The 23,217-nt window shown below is 42.2% G+C and overlaps 1 protein-coding gene across 1 annotated transcript in view; it reads left to right on the forward strand.

The window, feature by feature from the left end:
* LOC128298342 (lachesin) overlaps nt 1–23,217 on the forward strand; it is a 45,501-nt gene that overhangs the window by 15,781 nt on the left and 6,503 nt on the right. Inside the window, exons 3-6 of the mRNA XM_053034092.1 lie at nt 4,214–4,387; nt 17,154–17,282; nt 18,595–18,799; nt 19,350–19,498. Coding sequence (XP_052890052.1) covers nt 4,214–4,387; nt 17,154–17,282; nt 18,595–18,799; nt 19,350–19,498 — 657 coding nt within the window. The remainder of the gene's footprint in view (nt 1–4,213; nt 4,388–17,153; nt 17,283–18,594; nt 18,800–19,349; nt 19,499–23,217) is intronic.

Below are 23,217 nucleotides of genomic sequence, written 5' to 3' on the forward strand. Positions count from 1 at the left end.
AAACGCATACATTTTTTTACATGTCCTTCATAACGAATCTCCTCGATGCTAATGAAGAAAGATCGTCTCGTACAACCGATACTAAAAATAAGTTCATGACAATCTAAATGAAATTTTTCAACCGCTCGATAGTTAAGGCATTTACTTTCAAATACCTTCAGTTGTCATGTCGTTCCTAAAATACCACTCACGAACATTCCCCAGCCTCCATAGGGCAGGACGCAAGGGCACAAATAAGCCACCCGTGACAACTCAGGGATCGTTCGACAAATATTTGCATAACTTATTTGCTTCCAAAAAAGAAAAGAAAAGCGATTAAGCGGGAACGAGAGGGAACTCAGGTGGCATGCGATAGAACGCGGCGAATGGCACGCCAACCAGCAGTAATGGTTGTGTGATAGATAGTCATGCACTCACTGCTACCGTACCACAGAAACGGACAGCATCATCAGACCCATCGCCTGTCTCGCAACACAACACAGTAATACCTTGACGAATGTTTTTACTTCAGTTGCGTGGTTCTTCTCGCACTCTTGATCTGAAAGCTGCGAAATGATCAAAAGAAGGCATGTTTTGCCCAATGAGCTGCTAGATGATGGGAAATGCAAAGCGGCAACATAATTTCCAAACATTCAGCGCAGCATTCCAATGTCAATGAGTGGTAGCTGTTCCACGGACGTATCTGCTTGTTTTCGGAAACCATTCTTAGCTGAACATTTAGAGTGGTATTCTTCTTCGAAATACCTTCTCATCATTGCCAATTGAAGGTACGGCCAGATGGGAGAGAAGCTGTGCCCTACCGTTTGGCTGGTGCATGCGAAAGATAACGGAAGGAAATCGTGTACCGTGCCTTTGCCACCGCGGCAAATGATCCGAAAATCGGCACCCAAAAGATCTGTCGGATGTGATTCCGACAGCCGAAATGGGGAAGCGTTACCGGAGCACGCAAATCGTAAGGTGAAACACCATAAAAAACCCAAAACAAAACACGAAAAAATCTTTCTTCCCTGGCGTTGTTCTCTGGTATCCTTTGTGCTTTTTGTAATTCTTCTTGGGAAGGGATTTTTATTTTCATTTTCAGGGAAGAGTGGGAAGTGTAAAAAGGATTCATTCGCCTCTTTGCGGAGTGTTCCGCCTTTTTCCCTTTCGGCTGCCTTCATTCATTTACGTCTACCCGTCCGAAACCATTCAAAGCAGCCACATTGTCGTTATGCTTGCAGCTTCGGCAGGTTCGGTTGGAACCATGCGGCATCCATTCGGTGTTTTACCATTTTGCCGAACTCGAATCATCCATTTTCCACACCCTTTAGAAACCACCGGTGGAAAGCCCCCCAAAGATTTGGTGTGAGGGAACGATGTAATAGCCGGTTCCAGCAGTGGTAATAGTAGCAACAGAAACAGCAGCAGTAGGAATCTTTTCATTAACGACAATGAAAGGAACCGGAAGCGGCACTCACACCTCTTTGTCTAACGTCCAATCGCGACGTTACGACTTCACTTCCCTTCACACGCTGTCCTTCTGCGCCACCAGGGTACCAGGACAAATAGGGCACGAAAAGGTGGTTTCCACCCGGGTTCGGAATCATGAAATTACTTTTCCCGTAACGTAACAACACCATTTCCTCGTCGGTTACTTGCAAGAGGTCGTCGCCTGTATTACTGTGGAATTCTTTTGCTTCTCGCTCATTTGCTTTCTTCGCAACCGGTTGGTTCGTTTTGCAACCGTATCCATCCGATTTCGCGCCAGTATCAGTCTTGTTCAGGCCTAGGTATTTTTTATTTTTCATCCCCTTAGCTATTGCCCTTCACCGAGCGTTCATTGGCACATTGCTGCCATATCTCTGGTGGGTAGTTGCCTAGCTTCCGAACCACCGGTTACATCGGTTCGGTTGGGTATCTTTCGTTTTCCACACTTACACATACTCATCCGTTTGCTAAGCGTGCACCGATTTTCGAGGTGTAATTACTTTCCCGGGGCTTGCACCAGGAGTAATTATCCTTTTTGCCTCCCTGTCGCTGTTGCTTTGTTGCACCCCATTTCCGTGCGGTTCCGTTTCGGCTGCTGCTGATTGCTCTCTTCCATGGTCTGTCCGAGCTAAAGCTCGCTAAAGGGGCAAACAATTTTCTTCACCTTGTGCCATCCCTCCTTTGAGAGTACCCCACGCTGTAACGTTGTTTTGTTCTCAAAACGAAAAAAAAGGCGACTCGTATTCACCCGCCAGGGACGTAATCAGACGAAGTCAGAAGGTCCATCCATGGGCGCGAAAGTACGTATCGTACCAGAAGGGGTTTGGTGATCGTCCGTCCGTCCACTGACCGGGCGCGCGAGTGAAAAGAAAAACCTTTTTCATGCTTGCCGGATGGCTCGAAACCAGCGGGTAAAATGGAAACTGGAACCGAATATAAAAAAAAAACACACACACACCACAAACCAGGATGGAAAAAGGTTGAGCGATTGCAATCCGCGCTTGGGCTGAAGTTCATCCACTGCCAGATAGTGCAGCAGAAGCTCGATAAGAGCATGATTAGGTTTTGGCTTCCGCAATAGACAGGCCACTACCGGCAGGGGATCTGGTTTCGTTTTGTATTTTTTTCCATCTTCCCTACTTAATTCGCTAGCAAAGATTCACTTTAGATACCCTTTTTGCCGTATGGAACGGAACTGTGTAATAAGATGGTCCTGTTGCCAGTTCATTAGCTCGGGTGAATATTTTAATTACAGCCGCCAGTGTGGGCAGTACAGTGTTTGCAGAGATACATTTTGGGTTATGCATAATAATGTACTAAAGCAATTATACTAAATATAAAATCATCGTTAAACTACAGTGGAATGATTGGTTACTTATAGCAAACGCTATAGGCTTTGATACACGATTAGTTCCATTGTATAATCCTTGCCATTAAATTTAACAAGTGCTTTCCTTCTAGAGTAATTACATGTTTTGGATTACACTATACACTATAAAAGTAGATGTTGGTGCACAGGTTCAATTTATCTTCTTTCTGCTACGCTAATAAAAGTTTACGCTTTTGTGTACACGATTCACAAGTAACTATCTGCAGTTAATGAGTTGTGTACTATATTTAACCAAATAAAGGAAACCCGATATGCTTACGATATGCAGACATGTTTACAATGTAAGGAATTCCCCAAACCAATGTACTCCAACTTGGAACTAGGAGCTCTTAATCATTACCTTCGCCCAATTTCATCTAGGGCCATGTGCAACAACAATCGACTAGCATTTGCTTCATGTAGAAGCCATAATAAAGCCTATGTGAATGATGGTTCGAAGAAAGGAGATGAAGGTTCTGAAGCATTCTCAAGAATGTTAATCTCCAGCAACAATGATCTTTCATTGAATTTTAATGAACAAGCATTCAGGTTAAAACCATCCCAATCCTCCGTATTGGGTCGATTTTAATCCGAGAAACAATACCGACATGTGCCTTTTGCTTAAATACCATGCATGCAGAGCTCGATTCCAACGGGCAAGTACATCCTGCACGTACCACAATGCACCTGTCAATGCATTTCCTTCCCATTAGTGCAACAACATGACACTGCTTGCGACTCAAACCTATGCACCCCGCTCCCGCCAGGTAGCCTAGTTAGGGTCGGTCTGTTCCATGCTCTCCAATGTCGAGTTAAACATCATTAAATGTGAATATAATATTCAATGTTCAATATCGAATTACTCTCGCTTTCCATCGCTGCCTGGTAGGTCTGTGCTGTAGGCTTCAAAGTTACGCTTCAGGTGTACAGCCGTACTCGAATTATTCCCCAAGCTTACCGTAGTCATCTCCCGGTGATGCCCGGTTGCCACCTGCTTCTTGGCAGGGTGGTGCCACCACTTCGCACTCCAAAGTAGCCGAACGAGGTGAATCGCTTGAAATTGAATATTGATGAAACTCGAGCACAGCTCAGGGCTTTAAGAGTTTGCGGTGCAAACGATGAAGCTTAATCCGGCCATTGAAGATGTGCACGAAAGATTTCTTGGATTAGTTCAGCACCAGCAACAACGCCAGACAGGATCAGACACACGTACATCTTTACGTGGAAGAAAACCTTACCTACCGCTCACGTGTGTTTTCCTTTAAGCTAAGATTCTCACACTGTACGATTCCGTTTACTTGACTTTATCTTCTGCATAAGCCAGTACTGTTTTCTTTGTTTTCACTCTTATCCTCTTCATTCACTCGCATTCAACAGTTCCGCCGGACATTATCAACGAGGAATCATCAGCGGACATTGCCGTGCAGGAGGGTGAAGATGCCACGATCGTCTGCAAAGCCGTCGGACATCCAACGCCCCGCGTCACCTGGAAGCGAGAGGACGGCGAGTACATGCTGCTGAGGAAGCCCCAGAGTCGCGAACTAATACGAGGTAGGTACGAGAATAGCTGCTTCCGTTGCAGGGATCCAGTGGGTTGATGCGAGAGGCGGTCGTCCGCGGCAGGGAGGCTACAAATCCTACTTACACGTTACCGGTTGATGGTTTGAAGTACATACTCGTACTTCTGCAGAACTAACGGCACATTATCCCAGACTCCAATAGGGGATAATTAATTAATCAACAAATTGATTGTAAGCGTACAGCTTGGCGAACTTCCCAAGCACTTCCAACGTGTGTTGTTGCATTGATTTCTGTCTACAGTTATCACGTTAGTTAAAGAAGGATTATCCGCTCTTAAGACTACTCGAATCCGTTCAGATATGTTCACCGCGCTCCAGAAGCAACCTTGCTTAGCTTGAGATTTGTTATCTACTGCAGAAGATGTTTCACCCCAGCCAAGGTGAATAACATCTCGCGGTGCACAGTTCTTGCGATGGAAGCGAACTGGTTCTTAACACTGTTTAAGGCAAGACTGGTTGAAAATTTGAACACGACATTCTTCCACTTAACGCACTAGCTTCAGTAAATGTTCAAGCTCTTCTCTTGCACCACAAAAGCAACCTTGTATTCTTCGTTAGTTAGAGTTCGCTCCATTGTCGCTGAAGGGCAATCGAAACTTTCGTCACTCCCATCCGAACGACTGCTTCGTCAAACACGAATGTAGCACTGAAGCTAAATGGAGTGGCAATAATGAGATTATCATTGCCATCATAATTTGATGCATGGTACTGTGAGATGCAGAGGGATGAAACTATGCACATACTTAAGCTTTAAGCACTTCTCCTTTGCACAAAGCAAATGTTGCACACTGTGTCATTTGCAGTGCAGGTGCACCAGGTGGAACGAGATCAGGGTAGCTGATACTTATGAAAATTTTTGGAGTTTCAGGAGTAAGGACTGCTGACTAACACAGTTAATTAATCTTTCATTATGGTTGTGTGCAGACATCTGCTGTGACATCTGCATAGTATAAAATTAATTGGAACGAACGAACGATAGATATGATTAATGTGAAAATTGTGACTCTCTGCTTTGTTTTTGGCTTGCATGGTTTTTGGTTTTGTTAGGACATTAATAGGAGTAGATAGAATGTGGTACCGGTTTTGTCGCATAAAGACCAACGTCTCTATCACATAATAATTAGGTCAGTTCAATGTTATGTTTTTGTTGTTTTATATTTTTTATCAATACTTAACAAAATACATTATAGTATGATGGTTATGGCCATTCTACACAGATATGACTCATGCTTGAACATTGAAGCAATGATATAATGTGGGGTAAAAAGACTTAAACTTTTTTTATCATCTATAAGTGCGCATTCTTAGACAACTGAAATTCTTTAACGAGCTATCAAATTGTTTAAACTGTTAGAACAATCCTTAAGAACTTTTCACGTGGATTATCCGTCTATAATAAATCTGTCAAATTTTAATTTAGAATTACAATGAATCAAGTTTAGAGACGTGAGAACCAACTAGGCTATGCTTGCCATTGCTGACTTACTACACTTATGTTAACACGTGTCAGATTACTTGTCACAAAGGCCTTGCTATGACTAACGGGTAGGATGAGATTTTGTAATCGTAAACGTGGCCTTGTTTCATCGTGTCCTGTTTAGAATCAAACCACCTATTTGATTTTGAGAATGTTACCAAATTAAATTTCAAATGTAAATAACTGAACAAACAAACTATCTAATTGCATTTAATTTCGAAAATATTTTCAGAGTCATTTGCTCGAAATGAAACAATCCTAGCACAGTTGAGATGATTAAAAATTACTTTTCCATTAAAGAATTTGTTTCTTCTGGGGTGCAATGTTGCAATGTACTCAGCCGTATCTCACCGAAACGACAACTATTGCACATTTTTCTCCACTTCTGTAGTATCCGCTTCGAAACATTATCACTCACCCACGCGGGAAGCAAAAACGGACACGTGGAATGTGCACATCGTAATGCATGTTGCCAGCGCAAAATAAATATCTTCCAACATCTCCCTGTGTGCATGGTGCTGTTTACAGCAGGGAACGTCTTTGCCGGAATGGATACTTTTTCGTGCACCTCCCCAATGAGCGAATCGTGTATGTATGCGTCTGTGTCTCCCGTGTAATATGTCAACGGCTAGGCAATGCCTGGAAACACACCACCCGTTAACCGGGACCGGAAACATAAATACAACATTAAACTGTCACACGTCCCACGGGTGGGTGGGCGGTCTATAGCAACCCGCGGTGCAAAAGGGCAAAATGGTTCATTCAAAAGAAAACTACTAATAAGTGTCACTTTGACGAACATTTAGTACCGAACGCACTATGCATGCATGGAGACCCCGTTGTAAAGTGCACCGTACACAGCGGAACAAAATGGATGCCGGCTGGAAGAATGCAAAAATGATGTGCTATTTATGTAACGGTGAAAGGAACGAGAGGAGTCGAGGGAGAGGAAAAATATTCGCATAATTTATGCTTAATGTCGTGGGAAAATAAGATTAAATGTCGTCGTCTTGGTTTGGGCGCCGTTTCGTGCGCGAGTGTACAAACCCGCCGTTCCTTCGCATCGTTTACCAGTACCACCACCAGCAGCGAACGGGTATCGCTACATAGGGGGCAAATGCCGTGGTAAAACAATGATAAAAGCGACTCCCCACTGTAAACCTCCATCCCGTGTGCGTCGGAACTTCGAAAGAGCATAGAAAGGATGCTTCTTTTTCGTTGTTGTGCATGTGTGTGTGTGTGTGTCTGTTAATTCCATTTTCTTTCGTTAACGCAAGAAGGCACTCATGCGAATCGTACAAACACACATACAACCGTCCGTATGAAAGCAGCAAAAGTGTGCAGCTAAAGCATTAGCACCGTCCTGCTCACGGTTCGTGCACGCGTTTGGTGCTGCGAAAGGTGCATGATGATCCAGAACATTTTCCCATAAACGCGTTGGTAGTGGCACGGGGGCCACGAAACGTGAGACATAATGCTCACGAGCGGGAAAAAGGATTTCATTGTTTTCAGTGTTTCGCCATAGCTGTTGAGTTGCTTCTGTTGCTGGCTCTGGCACTCTGGTGGCTTATGACTTGGTTCCTGTCTTTTATGTTGCCACCTACTCCGCATGGCATTTTTCTGCTGCCAGTTTCATCCGTACTTTCACATCCCTTTCTGTAAGACTGGTGGCCCTTTTTTCCTCCAGCCATCTAAAACGAACCACCTGTGCAAAGCATGTCCTTTGCACGAGTTTCCCTTTTTTCCTGTCCATTTTCTTCCTTTGCTTGTCGCTACAATCTCTTCCTAGCTGGTCTTTTACCTAGTGCTTCTTTTGCTACCTATATTGTCACTTTGGCTGTACAGAACGCATACACACACACACACACAATCACGTGCACAAATTTTCGAGGCAAACATTTTATCCTTAATGTGACCCCCCACTGCCCACGGTTTCCCCTGGTTTCCGTGCCCCACCATGTTTCCGTGTGTGGGAAGCATCATCCGTATGTTGCCCGGTTTTATGTGCGCAGAATGGTGCAGGACTAGAAAATGCAATATTTTAGCAACACCTTTCGCGCACTCCGCTCGCATTCTTCGGTGCTGTCGGTTTTTAATGTCAGCCCGGGGTTTTCTGATGCTGCACGCTCTACATTCATAAAACGAACCGGAGTGCGTAGTGTTGCGTACGGTTTCTTTTGCTTTTCTCTCGCACACTGGCCACGCGATGCTTTAGCAGCTTCAGTGAATTTTCAATCGAGTGGAAATTCAAGCGGACGGCTGACGCAAATTTTGAACCTGAAGACCGATAGAGTTCAGGTTTAAGATTTTGTATGTTGGAGTACTAAAAAGGATGTGAGCGTTACAAAAGTGGTGTTGTGTGTTATTACTTTGAACCACTTGTTACCATAATTTTAGAATTCTTTGCAATTTATGCCATTATGATAAATAACTGGCCTACCAACTCAGATCAGTACAGTTTAGTACAATGCAAAGAATTCCAGGCGGGACATATCTGAAGCTAGTCACATAGTTGAAGAGAATTCATTAGATTTGTATCGAACTTCACACTTCTAAACCAAAATTGCTTCTTAACAGAAGTTACAAATATATAAATTCAATTTTTTTCTAAAGTTAAATCAATCTACACAACCTTGAATTAAGATTTTTTGTGCGTGAAGGATGGATGCATATTTGAAATCTCATTTCTTTCTTATTGCAATAGAAATGAAAACAAACAAACTAATTTATTAATAAACTCAATTTCATTAAGCATTTGGTATAGCTGGGAAATATTACATAAAATCAAAGGACATGTTTAATCCGCAAGCAGTAGAAAGAATTGATCAAGTGTAATATCAAACGATAGAAAGTAAGATAAAAAATATTGTTATTTTATGCATTCGACCATGTTATCAAAGTTGCTTGTTGCTAAAAGCTAGTTTTCAAATTATTGTGGTGTTTTTTTTTTCTACTGCATGATGTGGGTGTTATTTAATAAAAACATATATAGCATCACTAAGTTGTAAATTATTAATTTCCCTAATAAAAGAACGAATAGAAATATTAAAAGATTTTTACACCCCTGGATGGACCTCAGAAGAAAGTGTTTTTTTTTTCAATATTGATTAAATTACGGTGACATAAATCAACTATATGCACCAATTTTAACAACGTAGTCACTTTTATTACAAGGCCTACACCGCCTTATGAAAGTAAAAATGCATTCCTCTGTTTCATTTCCTACACCTCCTAGAATGCAAATATCCAATCTCCACATCATGTACAGGCCACACACATGCCACGAATCTTGATGAAACTCTTTTCCATTCCATCACGCGTCACAAAACAAACACACACACACACAACGCGGTAAGGTGTCGTGTGTGGTTTTTGTAATTCCATTGTTCCGCTACCGAAAGGATGGGTCCTACCAAACATATGTCCACGCATAGAGGGTAGTTTCGCGGCGTGTACTGCACACACTAAAAGCTACTGCTCATCAGCCCCATCATCATCATCATCATCATCATCATCATCATGAACGCTCACCAGTCCATTCGCCATATCGTACGCCCTTCCTTCTCCGCCTCAAACAATCCCACGGTAGGAGGCGGTAAGTGTGATCCTTCCTGAGTGAATTATTCAATTTATTTCGTAAGGACATGATTTACTCGCTTTCGCTCGCATCTCGCCAGCGCTGCGTGGCACGGTCGGCACCATTCTTCCAGCCAGGCGTGCAAGAATCGCGACCTGGAGCCTTGTTTCGTGGTTTGAAAGAGTTGAGCAGAAAGACAATGGGTTCTTCATCCGGGCCGGGAATCGGATTCTGGTGCGCTACACGGGTTGGGCTTTTGGGTAGTAAGCGGCAGGCGAGAAAAACGCCAGGATAAGCATAATGTACACATTTGCATAACAAATGTAAGGCAGCCGGCGTGCTTCCCTCTTTCCGGTGCTGGTGCGTTTTATGCCCGCATCACTCGCTGTCTGTGTCGGCAGGCAGGATGAAAAATGAAATGTATCCTGTGCTAATATTTGACGTGATCTTCACCGGTGTCGCGGTGGTGGCGGTACTGGATTAGACGAATGATGTGCTTTACGCTCCCTGTGTATTTTCTTTGCTGGGATTCTGGCCTTTGTTTTTGTATTCATTTTTATTCTTGCCTGCCCGTATTCATTTCCGAACGCAAGAAGACAAACGGTCTGTATCTGTGACATTAAGTGATACTTCGCAGTGGTTTGCTGACTGACTGACAGATTTATGGCTCGCACTGCCACTTGATGAGCTGGCAGGAACGTATTTTAAAAACGCGAGACAGTGGTGATGTTAAAGAAAGAAGATGTTTTTGTCTTCACTTGAGGGAAAAGTCCTGTTTGAAATCAGGGACTCAACATTTAATTTAGATTTTAATAAAGTTGTACAGGTAGTCCTCGGAATACGCTTTGTTTTATGTACGCCGGTTTTAGAATTTGACAGCTCAGCGTTATTTTATTAGTTTTTTTGTCGCTCAAAATGATAAATCGTGTAGCGATCAAATTTGAGTATAAATTTAAGAAACGCAAATCGCTGTATTCCACAATACCATTGTGTCTTTAGATGACTGCCTCCACCGTTAGTGACAGTGTTTAGATGATCACTGTGTCTTTAGACTGTTTTTAGTTATATTCGTTTCAAATTCAACTCAAATCAAATTAATAAAACTATACTTTGCATCATAAGCAGCATATCATGCATTTTTTTAAAATAAATAATAAGAAATGCAATCCTTTAAAATTACTTAAAAGCAAAAAAATAAATCATAGCTAGTTTTAAGTATACATGTCTTGAGTTTCAGCAACCGATAATACCAACCGGAACAAAAACAAATTAAATGTAAATTTTTACTGTCAAACTATGCTTCTTAATTAATACGCAAAAACTGTGCAATTTACATTAAAGCATCTTTCAAAACCGATTACATTGTAATAGGCTGAAGTTCATGAATAATGGAAATGCTGAACAAAATGTTCGCTTAATAGGGAATTATATATACGTAAGAGCTATTAGGAAAGCTATATTGTTTTTGAATAGCACAATTGATTTTTAAAATATCAAATCGGTAAGTAATAATTGCAATGTTTGCAATATTTGGTTTATATCTCTGAAGTTTGCTTTGTACTCTATTTTTGGCAATTTTTCCAATGTTTGCTAGAACATTAAACGGATCAAAATTCATTTCGATATGATCGAATGGGGTAGCAAATTGTACAAATTTTTTTTAGTGGCGAAACAAATTTTAAATCCACTTCAAATGACTTAATGAACTCTTCTGACGCTTTCATTAACCTTTGCCAGCAATAACCTAGCTCAGTACACCACAAGGTTAGAATGCTCATTTTCAATCATTTACATTTTATGATAAGTCTTAAGCGAGCATATTTTTCTTCTTCAGTCTAAACCTCCCCAGTTTCCCATTCCGATACGGCGAATAATTAATTTCCATAACCTTCGCAACGTGAAACGTGATTTCGCGTATGATTTATAGTGCCCAGCAGTACTTCAACTTGAGTTTTTCCGCATTCACCGCGGCACTGCCTAAATGGTTTGCTCTTGTGCAGAAGCTTGGAAAACAATTTCCCACCCACTGTGAGTCATCCATTGATTAATGTGTTCTAGCCCTATTGCCCTCGTTCTAAACAGGCACAAAAACAACCAGCCCGTTGTCCGGGATAGCGCTATGCCATCCGGTATCATCCGTAAGGGCCAGAAGAAGGTAGGAAATATATTTATACATCCCCCGTGAGCCATTCGCGCGAAACGCACGTACAACGGATTGCCTCTTTCCAGTCGCGAAGGAAATGGTTTATTAAATCAAGCTTCATCCCGACGAAAGGTACCCCGGTCATAAGACGGGTATGACACTTTCTCATTATCTGGCCACCCGCTTTCCACGCCACAAACACATACACACATACACGTATATAGCCAACGTCGACAGTGATTTCTTCGTGTTCCCTCCGGTCAGTTTTTATGGGCTCAGCCGCATCATAAAACATAATACCTTCTCCGATTGGGTCGTTTCAGACGACAGTGGTCACGGTGGACGTTAGTCTTCACGGTCGTTACGGAAGTGCAAAGCTCAGTTAAATGGCGGTACGCTTCAGATGCAGCTGAAGCGAAACGCGACCTCTAAGCGACGCTAGCCATCCCAGAGCTTTGCCATGCGGCGACCCGAATCCCGCGTTATGAGCTTGGCAGAGCGTTTTTCACAACCATCGGGAGGTTGATTTTCTGGTTCAGATTTCATGACTCTCGATCGAGTCGCGTACCGGTGAGGTGGTTATTTTTTAGGACACTAGCGCAGATTCGCGTTTTTTTTACCATCTCGTCATAAACGGCGCTCCCCTACGAAAGGGAGCTTATCGTGTGGAAGAGCAAAAAGTGCCAACCCCGGTAGGTTTTTCCAACTCACCTGACACACCAGCGGGGGTAGATTGAAAAAGGCACGTGGATGAATGGTAATAAATTAGCAAAAATGCTCACCATCTTGATGCAGGACTAGATAAACATAATTCAACTTACCCAGCGCTCCATACCCAGAAGACCCTACGAAGAAACCCAAGGCAGAGATCACTGTTTCGTGTTTTGCTGGAAAAGAGGGCAAAACATTACCATTCAGTCGGACCATCACTCGGTATCCAGTGTGGTTCATCCTTCAAACGAACCCATCATCTTTGCTCACTCCGTTCCACTGCCACTGGATGAAACTTCGCCCACGCCATCGGGGGGGAAAATGATTGAAGATTCTTCAGAAATTGGTTCGGTCGGCGGCCAGCAGCGCACGGTTTCTCGGTTTTAATATCCGGACCAATTTGATGACGCATTCACGTTGCAAGCTTTCCGTCAGCAGCGGCCGCATCACTTTCCTTTTGTTTCGCTCACTGTTGGTGCAGCGACCGACAAATGATCTGGAAAACTGGACGAAATAGAGTGAACGTTCGGCTTCCCGGCAAGTGGTGAGATGTTTAGTGGGGTATTTCCCTTTCTCTCTCTTTGCTCAGTCGTTTCACTGTTCTCGCTGTTTATTATGGAATCGTTTTTTTTTGTCTACGTACGGCCATTAAAATTGCTCGAACGTTGTGGGCATTGTGTACTTCAAAGTACCTTTCAGCTTCGGTGTCCCGCTGTGTGGATGTGAGGATGATCGTTTCGTAGCTTTTTGGCAGTTCTATCGGCTAAATTTGCTGCCAAAACTATGTTTCTATTTTCTGCCGTGTTCGATACAGTGTGTTGTTTGGTTAGTTGCGGTTTGAAGGGAAACACTCATCAAATACAAGCATTTCTTGTGATAAGGAATAGACCAAATTTGAATTCAAACTATGTTCAGTGAGTAGCATGTTGGAAAGTGATAATACATATTTTAAATGGTTTTGAATGATTTGAATGCACTGCACATAAATAATCATGACTCAATTCATTATTTTCCTTTCCTTTTCATTTTTGCGTTTATGGTTGAATTGCTGCGATCTTTGAAGGTATTAACTTTTATTTATTCTCAAAAATGTTTTTATGTCATTAATTATTGATACACATCTTCCAATTCACAATACACAGTAATTATGAAAACTGTAATGAGTTATAATAGGTCTTCAAATTATAAAAAAATAAAGAAGCAAACAGCTAGAGACAGGTATAATTTAGAAGAGCATATAAATCAGAAATCAAACACAAGTTCGATGTTTATAATTCTGCTTCCGTTTTGATGTGATTGTTAAATTTAATACAGTCCACACTATTCTGTCGGCCAGTTCCCACAACAACCACCCACACACATACGTTCTCACATGAACTGACAGCTGGAAAGGACAAAATTAATCTCGCTCTTCTTATTTTGTTCTTTTCCTTGCTTTGTTTCTTCCTCAGTTCCACCGCAGCATGACTTTGGTGAAATAAAAATTGAGAAATAATTCACTTTCCCTGGATTCATTTTCCAACACACTCACAACGTTGCCACACAAACACCACATGCACACGAACCGGGACCGTGTCCACTCACGGCTTTTCTTTGCCAGGTACGGGAAATCTCTTCCCGTGCCAATTCTACAAACAACCATAAGGAAGAGTTTTCCGAAACTATTTCACATCGATTCTTCTTCAGCGCCGTGCAGTGCTTTGCCACACTTTGCCGCCGTTCCTGTTGTGGGTTCATTTTTTGTATTTGCTAATGGTTCGGGTTTTGCTGTAGACAAGAGATAGCCTAGTTTTCGAGTCGGGATGCGGTTGTCCCAAGACTGCAGCAGTGAATTTCGCTCAACTCCACTGTTACGGAGCGAAGCGTACAGTTGCGCCAGTTTGTGCACCGGAAGGGTCGTTTAGCTCTGTATAAAACCACGTGCCCAGGAGTTGCGTTTGGATGCGATGCCGATGGAATGTTGCTTTCTTTGTTTGTTTTGCTGTGAAAAATTATCCTCGTAAATTCAAACCCCGCACCGTACACCGATTCCACGAACAGCGAAAGTTGCTTAAAACCAAACCCCAAAACCGTCCCCTCCCCAAAAACCCCAAAACCCGAATCGTTTGTGCGGAGAAAACTGTTATCCAGAAGGGGGAACCCATGGGGTCCGTAGTTTGGAGCTTTCCTTTTTCCATGTTTGCGTGTGTCTCAAGTGTTTATTTGCCTCATGTTTCCTTCCGTAGGAAACAACTTCGCTCCACCGGGCTGGCGTGCCCGGTGGCAGGAATCTACCGAACGGAAAGTTTCCTTCAGGGTAAAGCTCTCGTGGGGGGTATCTTCATAAACGAGACGTAAAATAAAGCTACCACCCACAAACACATGGCACATCCTTCCTTCCGCCCAACAGTGAAACACTGCGCGAAGGGAAACACGGGACAGGAAATCGATATCGATTGTGTCGTGTACGATTCGCCCGGGGTGTTTTTCCTTTTAGAACTTAAACGGTCAATTTCTCGGAAGGACGCTGATGATTGGATTCCATCTTCAGACGCCAATATAAAGCCGGATCGTACCGACAGACGTCCTCTCATAAAAGTGACAGTGTCGCCCGACCATTATGGCATGCGAAAAACAAGCATACTCACCGTGGCGTTGGTTTCGATGCGGAGGGAAAAGATAGTTTTTCAGCGAGATTAAGAAACGTTCGGCACGGTGTCATACACTTTGCTGTGCTGTAAAAACATTAAGTTTAAGATATCCCTACCGGGAAAGTACCTTGTTGCACCGTGTTGCTCGTGAAGATGTTTAAGGTTTTACGAGGAGTATTCCGATACGGTCTGTTTGTTATGTTGAACAGTGTTTCATTTTCGTCTTTAATGATTACAACCGAAAACGTGTCGCGTATGTTTGATTCAAAAGCCAAGATTGTTCCAATGAAGAGTCTTACAAATAAACTGTATTTTTCATAAAAACATATACACAACAAAACCTTTCCAGTATCACAGTGTCCATTAGGCCAGTATTTAAATATTGGGAAAATAAAGTCCAAGATCTTTGAGGGGTGTTCAATAAATTTGAAGAAGTAGTAATAACATTTGATGACACATTCTCAAACACAATAATTTAAATTTAATCACTATAAAGGTAATTGTGCAATGAGTAATTATTAAATCTAGGGATATTTTGAGCTTTCAAGTTCAATTCGCAAGCCATTGCCAAGCTTCGTTCTGTACAAGTTTATCTAGAATGTGTCCAAGTAGATCTTTAATCCGTCGCAATTGTCCAGTCGTTTCAGTGCAAAGTTCTTGCAATTCACATATTTACAATGATTTCATTGCGTAAATCGTATCAGACAAAACTTCCATAATATAGGCAGGGTTCTACATTCTAATCGTCACATTCTGCAGTTCCGTAGAACTGCAAACGCTGTATAAGTGATCGTAAACGAGAGTTTACGATTTTATCTTGTGAATAAGGAGCTTTTGTTTTGAACCATGCCAATAGACCTAACCTGAGCCGAGATAGATTTGGAATCATTGGCACTTTCTGAACCCTTCTCAAAAAGTAGCTAAATCAGGATTAAACAGCAATGCAAAGCGCTCACAAAAGAAAAACAGAGAAAGTCAATCTGTATGCTTTCTGTCGTAAAAGTTCTCTATCGGTTAGTCTAGCTCTGCATGCTTCAACTCATGCTCCAACTTCTCGAGATAAAATCGTGAATTTTGTAAGATATTGTTATGCTTTTCGATTATCTTTCGGAATAAACGAAAAATTAAGTTCAAATAATTGTTTAATTTTTTAAAAATAGTTATAATCTTAGCAAATATTCCTGTGTTATCTCAAATCTCGCAACTTTGACTACGCACTACAACTAACTACGCGACTACTTTGATTATCCAACGCCCAGACATCCTTATTCCGCCTGTCTATAAATATACGCAAATACATTACCTCACCACCATAAATTGCATTCGATTTGCAGTTAAACTCGACTATGCGCTGCATCACACAACTCTCGTCAGATTTGTGCCACACAACAACCCATTTAAACTAAAAACGTAACAATAACACGCTGCACAAAAACCACAACCGGCAAGCAATTCGAGCACAACTCCGCAGCGAAGCACATTTCGATTGACTGGTGGTAAGCGTTACCGACCATCACCTTCTTCACCGATGACCGATATCCTGTCCTTCGTAAGGCATAGTGAGCCATGAGCGATGACATAAAAAAGAAACATACACGGAACCTTCTCACTACTGTTGCCTTCTATTCTGTCCCAAACTGCTCCGAAGGGCCGTCAATCTTTCGACCCGACCGACGCTCGTGCTCGGATTCCCGTTCTCATTGTCGTTCAATTCATTCGCCCAATCGCCGAGTCGCATGGCTGCACGGTTGTTACAAAATCCCATTAAAGTTCCAATTACATAAATTTATACTCGCGAATGAATGTGCTCTTCGGAAATGCTTCACGAACATCGCACGGAAGAAAGGTATTGTGGTTATGCTCATGTGTGCCGGCCTCGAAAGCCATTGACCAGTTCCGTTCAGTGTTGGTCCAATCCGGGGCTCAAGTTGGATGAACAATTATTTGCCTTCTGCTGTTGCATTGCTCGCTGGCAGCTCGTGCCGTTAGTATGTTTTGTTGTTGTTGTTGTTGTGCTAGTTCATTCCTTTTCGCAAAACTTGCAAGAAACGGCACGGTTTGTTTTATTTCGGACGGGATGCTAAGTCGTGACGGCCCATTATTTGTGTTTTGTACATGTACGCTGCCTCAGCTTTATTCTAATTCCTTCATGGTGCCCTTCTCTTTCCTCTGTTCTGCTGATTTCTTCTCTCACTCTAGTGGAAGCATACAACGGTACCCATCTACACCTGCCCAAGCTGGAGCGAAGACAAATGGGCGCGTATCTGTGCATCGCATCGAACGATGTTCCACCGGCCGTTAGCAAACGTGTATCACTGAGCGTGCACTGTAAGTACCACAGAACTATACGCACTTTCCTCGCAATGCCAAAGTCCAACAATACGTCTGTCAAGTTTGGAGAGTGCTGAACCTGATAGCATTGGAGTAGAGGAATAGCAACAATGAATTTACACCGGATGGTTGCAACCCATTAACAAACCCCACGGCAAAAAGATTACCCGCGGTATATGCAACTCGTTCATTCATGCATTTGTTTGTAGCGTGCTCGTTACACGTTTTTTTTGGCACGTACAGTAATACGGTGTTGACCGAAGATACCGGTGACTGACGATGAATGGAAACGTTCTATTCATTGCAGTTGCCAACCAGCTTTTAGCGGTCTTTGTTTGTGAAGTCGTGTAGAAAGGTATGATGATTTTTAATGCTGCTTTAGTGTACAAAATTAACAGGCAAAGGAATCATTTTCAGAGCATTGATCATAAGGGCTAAAGTTAAAAGTGCCAGGAGCAATGTTTTAGTGAAGGGTGTAGGCAAACGAACATCTCGATAAATATAAACATGTTACTTTTATGATTAACCAATTATAGAATATTTTAGAAAATAGCAGATTGCTTGTGTAGAGTGTACGGTAGCTTAGATAGATTTGTAAGTCATGAAACTAAATGACTTAAAAAAAAGCTTCTCTTTAGCAAAAACTTCTTAGCCCCTGGATTTATTTTTATAAAATGCAGGTTTAAAAAAACTACTATTAGTAAAACTTCACTCAACAATATTTTCTCATTTACTACTGAAGCATTTCAATAAAATCAAAAATGTCATTTCCGAACAAGGCCTGATTGGTTTCCCTCAGTGTGATAGCTTGATGAAGTATGCTTGTGAATATTAAACTCCTCCCATTGCAACCAGGAATTGCAACCCCGCGTTGCATTCCAGGAAATAAGTGAAGAATTTTTTCCCTTTTATGCTATTCAGAGCTGCACATGTCGAATAACTGATAAAATCTATTTTGCAATCTTGAACATTCAACAAATTTTTAGTGAATACCTGGTTTGTATTACAGCGTACAATGCATCTGTATCTGCTTTTCAAACTCTACCATCAATCATTCATCTTTTCATGGTTAAAACAGTCTGTAGCTGATTTGGAACTTTCCGAAGTGTATCACGTCAGTTTTACCTACAATGGTTGTTACGGTCTTGCGGGTAAAATTGCGGGTAAAGTAACTGGTTGGACTTGGCATCGCATTTTTTTTTATTATTAAACTTCATTACTGTTCCGTGTTATTTTCTATCTGTTTGTGTGTGCGTCCCTTCAACACTGAAATGCATTCATCCTGTACACCGGAAATCGACATCACCAGTTGCCCCATCGGTGCGGCCTACGAGTCAGCTGTTGGGCGCTCCGCTCGGTTCGGACGTGCAGCTCGAGTGTACGGTGGAAGCATCCCCGATGCCCGTGTCCTACTGGTTGAAGGGTGGTCGCGTTCTACCGAACAGCTTTGCAAGCGCATCGAACGGCAATTACGAGCAGCCGAGCCTAAGCCGACCGGAAATGTTGCTTGACGGGTAAGTGTGCACTGTGCTGTACTGACCGAACGTACGAAAACTAAAACCACTACGGGCATGAACAGAGCGACCTGGGAGCAAAAGTTTCTCCGAAATTCCTTTTCGTTCTTTCCATCAATTTGCCGTTCTCGGAAAAACGAATGCACGAACTGTAATTGATTCCTTCCGGCAGTTTCTCGGAAAACCGAAAGCTCTGCCTGTGTACGGTACATTTGTTTCATTACAAAAAAAAAATCATTCGAAGATTGTCCACGTAACAAGCTATTTAATAAAAAGTGTTATTATACCATTGGAATTGCATAACTAGAGAAGAGTTTCCCTAATGAAAGTTTGTTGATCACAAACTGTTGCAAAACATGCAAACCGCATGATAAAAACAGTTTCCCGTCATGTGGTTTTTGGGCAGCAAAATAATCATCCCGTCACTTTGTCAACAACTTGTTTGTCCCTTATAACAAGCCCGTCACCTGGGCGGTCACGAGCTCAGGTTGAAAACAGCGGGTTTTGATACTAACTTCATTTCACGTTCTCATGCTTTGCTTTTTCCTAGGCCCAAGTACGGCATCACAGAAGATCGGCACGGGTTTCGCACCAACATGCGCCTGGTGGTACGATCGTTTTCACCGGCCGACGTTGGGACATACCACTGTGTCAGCACTAACTCACTAGGTCGTGCCGATGGCACCATGAGACTGTACGGTAAGTTTATCTCGTTTTTTCAAGCACTCTGCTTTACGTTCGTAATGGTGCACTTTATTAGTTTCTAGTTGAAGAACTTTGTATCTTCAACGATTGTGGCCTATTTCTCATCATGTAGTAGATAACGTATTGGTTATGGTGATTAAAATAAGCAAACGTTTTCGCTTTGCATTCTAAAAACCTTAATCATTGTTGATCTACGTTGATACGTTGGAATAAAACTAATATACTTTTACTACATATTCTTACACTCACTACGTTACGTACATATGCATTGCGATGATAAGGACGGTTTTAAAGTTCACAGCGCGTTAAACTAATTCCCAAAACAATCCACTGTCCTGTTTCGCCATTATTTGACCCTATCCGCCCATCAGTTTCCATAGCTAGCTACTCTACAGCTGCTTCTCAAACCGTTCAAGGTGGAAGGTTGGGAAACATTCGAAACATTCACCGTCAGCATGACAGCGTACCGCACACAACATTAAATGATCAAATTTTGCAATTTTCCCTCCAACCGAAAAGTGTTTACCTCCGTTTACCTCTCTCACCCTGCGCCGGAGAAGCGCTTTTCTCTCGAGTTGATTGTTATTCTCTTATTTCTTTTTGTTGCCTTCCCGTTTTTGACCCCCGCCTTGCAAGTAATTTCCTTCCATTGCCGCTTTCCTCGCGTGCAAACGTGCCCTAGGTTTACGATTATCGCTGTTTAATGGCGTAACCTGTTGTCTCGTTACGGGCTTGCGGAGAAGTAAATTGATTGTTCACCTTCGTTCTTCCATTCGCCGCCGCTTGCAACGGGGTGCCAGCTGTGTTGGGCCAGCTTTTGTGTGCATGGCATGCGGTGGGTATGCTGTGCAGTTGCTATAACTGCAGGCTGCAGGCAATTATGGTGGTATTTTGGGTTGTTTTCCGCATTACTGGAACAGTGCTGATTTCCACCGCTGGAGAGAAGCAATTTTCCCGATGGTTTCGAACCCCTCCTGGGTGGTAAAAGGAAAATTACAAATTAATATCACACGTGTGCGGGAAGTGTTCCCTTCAGGGATTCATATTGATGTGTCTGTTTTACCGCAAAAAAAAATGCTCCCCGTTGCTATTTGGGTTGAAACTATTTTTTTGTGCAAATTTTAAGATTCTTTAAAACGACATATGACGAGACCGATAAATTAAATAAAAAAAACTATCGCATTTGCATTCGTGGAGAATCATTAAAAACAGCTAATTTTCTTAAATGAACCTACATTACTCGCAACTTATCAACTGCAACCTACCGCAAATTTACTTTCCCAAGAAGATGTCAATTAACGTATTCAATAATCACACAAAATTGTGGTTCGCTACAGATTTCGATTACGTCACAATTCGCTTCGATTGACGTAAACGATGACGCTCATTTTGTACGAAGCTGCAGCATCATTGCATCCTTTTTTTCCTTCGCAACTTCAAACCGATGGCAATCGGTTAATTGGAAAGCGCAAGAATGTACCGCAAGCATCGACACTTGCACGCGTATCATGTCAATATGCATATTAATTAACTTCCCACCGAATCGTCAACAACCGGGCGCCTCCACCGGGTGATTTTCATGCGACGGGGTGAGCGGTAGCTCATGAATTATGACATTTTGAAGTTTAGTTAATTTTGTTGCTTCTGTGATGTGTTTTTGCTCCCACCACCGCGATGCCCTGCTGTGTTACGTGTATCACTTCAATTTACCTTTCCGGATGCACCGATGCATTCATGATGTTGCTATTTATTGACGTGCGCTCAACTCCGCTTTTGTGTGTTTGTCTGTGGACATGTACATATTTAATGTGGCGAAAAAAGAGCGAGCAGTCAGTCAGATTATTAGATTAATGCAGCTATAGTTGACAAGCGTTCAGCACCACCAAACTGCAGCTCATCCATTCGATGGGAAAAATGTGCAAGCGAGCGAACGGTCATCAGCATTATCATGAATAAATTAATTATGTGTTTACGCTCGCACGAAAATGTGTCATTCTCGTGTCACCGCACTCCGCTAGGCGTCTGCCAAGCGTTCCGCCTGCGTCGGTAATGAATAGAAAGCATTCACTTAGATGAATGTCGCTGAAGATACGACGGTAAATGGTGGCCAAAGGTACGAGAATAGAAAACGATGAAATGGCATCTTTCTTCCTGTGCTTGTGCAGAGACTCACCACGGTTGCGTCCCATTCGTCATAGTTTGTCCACTGGCATAACGTGCATTTATGTTTGCAATCTGTACAGTGTCGGAGAATTGTTGTTGGGAACGAAGGAGAACGTTAACGCAGGTGAAAGATTTGAAATTTGCTTCGAATAAAGTAGTTAATATATTAGTTAGAGAAATAGTTTAGAATCCTCTAAGTTGTGCCACTTTTTTTATTCATCCGAATATCTACGTTATTTATAATACAAATCACATACATCATTTTCGGAAAGACTAGCCTGAAGTTACGTATTGTGAGCAATTGCGAAAGTTGTTATTTCGGAAATCTAAGCAAAACTGTATATTATACTTCCGTTGTTACTACTATTCTTCAATGGTATTTGTTACTATATCGTAACACATATTTTGCCCATCACTGTTGCAGCACAAAGCTTCGCTACAGAATGCTAAGAAATGCTACGAAATAAATACGAATGAAAGGGACGATCCAGAATGCGACAGACTCAGCATGAAAAGTGCATATAAAATCAACGTCCCTAAGGATGACAGTAAAGCAAGAAAAATACGACAATCCCTGCCTCAAACGGACTCCTTTCGCATCTTAGCTATGCTCGTATTTTACCATCTCGATGGCACTGTCCATCGTGGAACAGAAGAATGCCAACAACAAGTACTAACAAACACAACACAGCATGCGGGTGGTCCGGGGGAAGAGGACTAAAAGGAAAACCTGTATTTTTCTCCATTACTTTCACTTCCGGTAGATGCTAAATCGGGAACGGGTAAAGGAATCAAGACGTCCGGTAGTGAGGATACCGGAACCGAGGATAAAATGTGACAAAAAATTCCTTCGAAGGATGAGCGTTATGGGTTTTTTTTGCCTGTTTGATGCATTCTTCTTCCACCAAGCCCATCCCCGATGTTTTTGATCCGATTTATAGGACAGAGTATGAAAAATTATGCTCGCCAGGGAGAGAATGTTGCGCGATGGCTAGCTCATCCGATTTAGTGTCACTTTCTCACCTACTTTTCTGCCTAATCCAGATGTTAAGGTGAGCTGAACATGCGGAATGCATGGGGACACAATCGCAGTACGTGATTTGAATAGGAATCCAATAAAGCTTTAAGATTATGATGGATTGTTGCACTAGGAAAGTGTTTTGGGGCACGGTGACAATATACCCAGAGAATGAATCAAGGCATTCGAGTCAACAATTCGAGTCAGGCATGGACGTGTGCATGGGTAAGGTAAACCGGAAGGTACCCAACTTCTTGCCGTTTCAAGTACGTGCTTACACAGCTGCCATAATATGGAAGAGAGATTGTTGCTACCTGATATGAAGCAAGCCTAAATGGCAAACAATTACAGGGAAGAGATTTTAATGCATGGGCAATTACATTACAATTACATTACAATTACATTTACAAAAGAAGTAATTTAGCTTTTTATTTTAAAGTGTGTGCTCAGTTTAGAGTATAATTCTATATTATCTCTGCCTGATTGTTTGTCTACCGCAAGAGGTGCTTCAACACGCATCAACATGAAATTA

This window comes from Anopheles moucheti, chromosome 2 (assembly GCF_943734755.1).
Source record: "Anopheles moucheti chromosome 2, idAnoMoucSN_F20_07, whole genome shotgun sequence".
Classification (NCBI taxonomy): domain Eukaryota; kingdom Metazoa; phylum Arthropoda; class Insecta; order Diptera; family Culicidae; genus Anopheles; species Anopheles moucheti.